The sequence below is a fragment of the Ictidomys tridecemlineatus genome, chromosome 11 (genome assembly GCF_052094955.1).
Source record: "Ictidomys tridecemlineatus isolate mIctTri1 chromosome 11, mIctTri1.hap1, whole genome shotgun sequence".
Lineage (NCBI taxonomy): Eukaryota > Metazoa > Chordata > Mammalia > Rodentia > Sciuridae > Ictidomys > Ictidomys tridecemlineatus.
The window spans coordinates 287,823-293,652 of record NC_135487.1 but is presented as its reverse complement, the minus strand read 5'-3'; the positions used below and the strand labels follow the sequence as shown (position 1 = coordinate 293,652).

The window sequence follows — 5,830 nt, the reverse complement described above, 5'->3', positions numbered from 1 at the left end:
GAGAAAGCGAGCGCGGGGGCGCCCCGGAAGGCTCGAGGCGCACCGGAAGTCCTCGGCGCCGCGGACCCGGAAGCGCCTGAGGGTGCAGTCCTGCGCCGGCTGCCCGCCATGGTTTTCCTCACGACGCGGCTCTGGCTGCGGAACCGCGTCACCGACCGCTACTTTCGCGTCCAGGAGGTGCTGAAGCACGCGCGGGTAAGCACGCCCGCCTGGGCGGCGGGGCCGCGGGGCCGGGCGCCCACCGCCGCCGCCTCACCCCCGTTTCCCGTCCGCCCTAGCACTTTCGTGGGAGGAAGAACCGCTGCTACCGGCTGGCCGTCAGGGCGGTGACCAGAGCCTTCGTGAAGTGCACGCGAGCCCGCAGGCTGAAGAAGCGGATCCTGCGGACCGTAAGCGCGCCGCCCATCCCCTCCTCCGGGGCGTCAGTGTCCTCCCCGGTGTCGTCCTCCTGCGCCGCTGCCCTGCGGTCCTCCTGGTGGCCCTCCTCCGCCGCCGCTGCCCTGCGGTCCTCCTGGTGGCCCTCCTCCGCCGCCGCTGCCCTGCGGTCCTCCTGGTGGCCCTCCTCCGCCGCCGCTGCCCTGCGGTCCTCCTGGTGGCCCTCCTCCGCCGCCGCTGCCCTGCGGTCCTCCTGGTGGCCCTCCTGCGCCGCCGCTGCCCTGCGGTCCTCCTGGTGGCCCTCCTCCGCCGCCCGGCCGCGCCTCTCTCCCACCCCCATCCTCCCACCTGCACCCCACCTGCTGGTGTTGCGCCCCGCTGTTCATTGCGGGGGCAGCACGTATCCCAGGAAGCTTTGCAGAGGGTCCTTCTGTTATGTCCAACTGTAACCCCCCTAGGTTAGTGTCCCTCTAAAAGCAAGCCTGAGAGAGACCTCACTGGCCATAGACTGTGGTCCCAGCACGTAACTCCCTGCCCCCATTCAGGATTTTTCCTTTGTGGGGAGGTGGGTCTGTGCCTCAGGCTCCTAGGTGAGGTGCTTTGAGTACTTGAGCAGTGTGGTGCACAGGAAGGGCTGGGACACTGGCTGCCCCAGAGGAGGACAGAGGTGCTCACAGCCGGGAGGGAGGGTCCTGAAGAGGAGGCCCTGGATAGCCACTGTGTCACCTGGGGACTTGTTAGAAGTTCACATTCTTGGGCCAGGGATGTGGCTCAGTGGTAGAGCGCTTGCCCAGCATGCGTGAGGCCCTGGGTTCAATCCCTGGCACCACATAAAAAAAAAAATAAATAAAATAAAGATAAAATCAAATAAAATAAAGGTATAATGTCCATCTACAACTAAAAAATATATATATGCAAAAAAAAAAAAAAAAAAGTTCACATCCTCAATCCTGCCCCAGACCTGCTGAATCGGAGGCTCTGGAAGGTGGGCCTAGCATTCTGGTATTTTCATTTTGTTATTGTTACTGAACCCAGAGATATTGAACTACAGCTCCAGTCTTTTTCTTCTGAGATGGGGTCATTTTAGCTGGGAGGGTGGGGGGTGGGGGGTATGTGCCAGGGACTGACCTCAGGGGCACTCAACCACTGAACACATTTCCAGCACTTTTTTGTATTTTATTTAGAAACAGGGTTTCACCGAGTTGCTTAGTGCCTTGCTTTTGCTGAGGCTGGCTTTCAACTTTCAATCCTCCTGCCTCAACATCCTGAGCCGCTGGGATTACAGGCATGCACCACATTACAGGGTTCTTGCTGAGTTGCTGAGGCTAACCTTGAACTTGTGAATCCTCTTGCTTCATCCTCCTAAATCATTGGGATTTCAGGTGTGAGCCACCATACCCACTTCCAGTGTGTGGTCTGTTTTAAATCTCTAGGGAGCCTTATGTAGGTCTAAACTTGAGAACCACCGATCTAGAAGAGCAAAAATGGGCTTGAAGACTGCTTTAAGACATCTAAGAACGCCTTTAAGAAGAGACATCCCTCATACACCCCTCTTGTTTAATGGATCAGAACAGAGGCACACACCATTCACCAGAAACTGCCCATTGCACTAGGTCCTGCCCAGTGGTCAGTGTGGCTCATCTTTAAGGTTTTTTCCCTGCTCACTTCTTAGTCTGATACAGACCCCACTACTCCTTGCCATCCAGGTTCTCTGAAGACCTTCAGACTGTTTGCCTCCCTGGAGCTTCTTGAGTTTCACAACTGCCTTTGTGGGCACTCACTCACTGGCTGTAGGAATTTAGCCACACTGCTGCAGAATTGTTTATCTTTGTATTCGTGGTGCATGTATTACAGTTTTTTTATTTAGAATTGAACTTGTTTGGATGAAGCAAATCAGTCTTTGCTGTTATTTGTGCTGCAAGTCTGTTTGCTGGAGGAAAAAAAACAAACACTATTCTCCTGACTTTTACAAGTACTTTTTAGTGCAGTAGAGCCTTTGTTAGAAGAATGGACAAAACATTCAACAGTTGATGTTAAGCATCTCTATGTTTTCTTATTCCAGCTCTGGATTAATCGAATTACAGCTGCCTCCCAGGAACACGGTCTGAAGTACCCGGCATTCATTGTCAACTTAATTAAGGTACAGTTTAGAGGGTCCTGCTGAGGTGCTGAGCATCTGTAGGAACCACCCCTCAGGCTTGAGCTCCCCTGGTTGTCTTCCCAGCATAGCCCTGTACCTTCTATTCTGCTTTCTGTTCCTGAGGTGGAACTCTGGCAAGGGCTTATCACAGTTGCTTCTCCCTCACCCTGCTGGTAGCAGACCATGTTGGAAACAGGACATGGTACTGAAATGTGAGCCCTAGTGTTTCCTCATTATGAAAAAGTATAAGACTCATCCTTTTATTTTTTTCATTTAATTTTTTTTGGTACTCGGAATTGAATCCAGGGCATTTTACCACTGAGCTACATTTCCAAGTGGTTTTTTTTTTTTTTTTTTCCTGGGGAGCATAGGGTCTCTCACTAAGTTGCTGAGGCTGGCCTAGAATTTGCCATCCTACTGTCTTAAGCCTCTAGAGTAGCTAAGATTACAGGAATGGCCACTGTACCTGATGGCTGTTCCTTTTTCTTCTGCTTCTTGGACTCACTGGTGGTTTCTGAGATCACCTCCAGTTCTTTTTCTTCTTCTTTTTGGGGTGCTGAGAATCAAGCCTAGGAACTTAAACTTTGGTGCTCTGTCACAAGCTGTACCTTGGCTAGGTTGACTTCATGGGCTGATTTACGGGTTGGCCTTGACCAGGAGACCTAGTTGTTCAAGTGATGACTACTGAATCTAAACATGGTCCTTGGTTCCCTGGGCTGGCACTGGAGCCCTCCCTGTCCTTGATCATATTTATCCCATAGCACCTTTCTGTGCTGTGCAGATAGACCTTTTGCCAGGCAGACTGTGCCCTGGGCCAGGAAAGGAGAAAAATCTGGTGTGCTGACAGGAGGAGGGCGGCTCAGACCTTAGGCCTCTGAGCCGTGTCTTTCCAGCCTGACTGAAGTGGGGTGTTCCTGCAGGCCACTGGGGTAGCGATGCTGACTGCAGGCTTCTGCTCTCTCTCTTCCCAGTGCCAGGTGGAGCTCAACAGGAAGGTACTTGCAGACCTGGCCATCTATGAACCGAAGACTTTCAAATCTTTGGCTGCTTTGGCCCAAAGGAGGCGACAGGAAGGGTTTGCTGCTGCCTTGGGGGATGGAAAGGAGCCTGAGGGCATATTTTCCAGAGTGGTGCACTACCACTGAGGGCAGCAGCACAGTGGATCTGGACAAGGCTTTTTCCTTGGAGGATCGTAGCTAAGATAGGAGCTCCAGGAGTTATGTGATAACTGAGTGAAGTCTGAGTTTGATTTGTCTTTGTGTTCATTGCCATTTCAATAATAGGTCTTGCCTTCTCTGGGTGGGACAGTCACAGAATGTCTTATGTCTTATGCAGATCATGTGCATAAAGCTTTTGTAGTCTTTGATTTTTGTTATATTTTGTTACCCAGCAAACCCTTTGATGTGTGCTCTGAGGTGCCTGTGTACATGTCATCAGTGACCACATGGGCAGTGGGAAAGACTGCTGAGCAGGAGTCCCGAGTGGTAGGATGCCACTGACCATGCTGCTTCCTTCTGCAAATTAGGGATCTGCACCAGGCCTCTGAACTTTGACCCCACAGTTACCTGATCTACACAAGTTTCCCCAGTCTCTACTCATCCTGGCCAGGTTTCACCTCAGTCTCCATCCTCCACTGGTCTCTTCCTTATGTATAGCAGGAATCCTGTGGCTCATTTCTTCAGACACTCCAAACACCAACCTTTTCCCCTCCCATCTCCTTCCATGCTCCCCCAAACCAGTAGAGATGGGAGGGACATCCACATAGCAAGCAGGTAGCACTCCTGGCTCAAAGGGGAACTTCTGAACTCTTATGGCTTTGGAGGGCTTTTAACAACACACACACTGCTCCCATAAGTTCAGGTATTATGTTCCTGACACTCATTAGTAGGAGCCACTTCACAGCAGCTCCATACCTTAGACCTGTCCACTCCTTCTAGTAGTGAAAGATGTGTATTTAAGCTGCCCAGGACCAGCCCAACCCTTTGTCCTCAGTGACCCAAAGCCTTTGTCATGTGGGTTTTGAGCAACTCATCTGCACACCCCCTCTCTAGCTCTAGTCTGCTGTCTCCACTCTGGTCTCTAACTGCTTCCTTCCCATTATAACTCAAGAGCTCTCAGCAAAGCTGTTTTCTAGAACCAAAATTCCAATAGGTACCATGACCCCCAAGAATTTCACCTCATCTCACTTCCCTTTCCTTCTGCACCAGGAAAACCCTTGAAGCTCTTTACCAATTACTGCCTTCTTGCTGGGGACTCCCACATTTATACAGGCAATATGTATACCTGTGGCCCAGGCCTGCTTGTACTGCTGACCTTGGAGGGCTATCCCTGCTCCCAAAGCACACCTTTCTTCCCTTCCAATTGCAGCCACACTGCCCTTTGGTGACACCATCCTTCATCTCATGTCACCATTGCCTGGGAGTCATTCCATATTCTTCCTTGTACACAGTACCTACTCCGGCCCCACATGGAGCCAGTCAAGCCCTGGCCATTTACCTCCTAGATATCTTTGTCCATTCTCGTCCACTTTCACTGTAAGCCAAAATCATTTATGGCCCACATTACAGCTTGAACCCCCCTATGAGGCCCTTCTTCCTGGACTTTGTCTCCAGCTTAAGGGTGGAGACTACCATAGGTATTTGGAGGACAAGGGCCAACTTCCATCTTTCCCAAGATCTGGTCATGTGCACAAGTGTTGAATTCATTTCACTTGTCAGTATGGTACTGTGGTTGAGCTGCTTTTATGCACTTCACACTAATAAAGGAAGATGGGAATGTGGCAGACCACTGTGGCCCTGCTCCAGTTTCCTTTCATTCTGGTGCAAGTTTGGGTGCCAGGGCCTGATCTGAGTGGCTGGATTCATGGTTCAGAGAATAGGCAAGCAGCCCAAGTAGGACCAAAGAAAATCAAGGTCTGCTCTTTTCCTGGGGCTGGGTGCAACTGCAGACAACAGGGGAGACACCCTGGCGCTGCCAACCTTGGGAGTAGAGGGGGTGGGTGGAATGCAACCGTGTTGCCCAAAGCAGTCCGAGTGCAGAGGAGAAATTGGGTCTCAGTTGCCACTGCTTGAACTGAGATAAGAAGTCCGCCCACGTTTGGATTTGGGCGGGAGCCATTGGGAGCCTCGGTTTCAGTTAGGCAGTCACAGGCAGCTCAAGAGTCTAAATTGACCCCATCCAGGAACATTCTACCCTCTGATCTACCCCCAACGTCTAAGCATCTCTGGGCTTCCCCACCGGTCTCCTAACCCTAAACCTGGTGAAAAACTCGGGGTAACAACAGGAATTAACACACATGATGCTGCTCCACAGCGG

At 51.6% G+C, this 5,830-nt stretch overlaps 1 protein-coding gene across 1 annotated transcript; it reads left to right on the top strand.

The window, feature by feature from the left end:
• Positions 1-59: 59 nt before the first annotated feature.
• On the top strand, positions 60-3,881 carry Mrpl20 (mitochondrial ribosomal protein L20). Its single transcript, XM_078025004.1, has 4 exons — positions 60-195; positions 279-389; positions 2,438-2,515; positions 3,487-3,881. Exons 1-4 carry the CDS (start codon positions 109-111, stop codon positions 3,658-3,660), a joined length of 450 nt encoding a protein of 149 aa, XP_077881130.1. The 5' UTR covers positions 60-108; the 3' UTR covers positions 3,661-3,881.
• Positions 3,882-5,830: the final 1,949 nt, after the last annotated feature.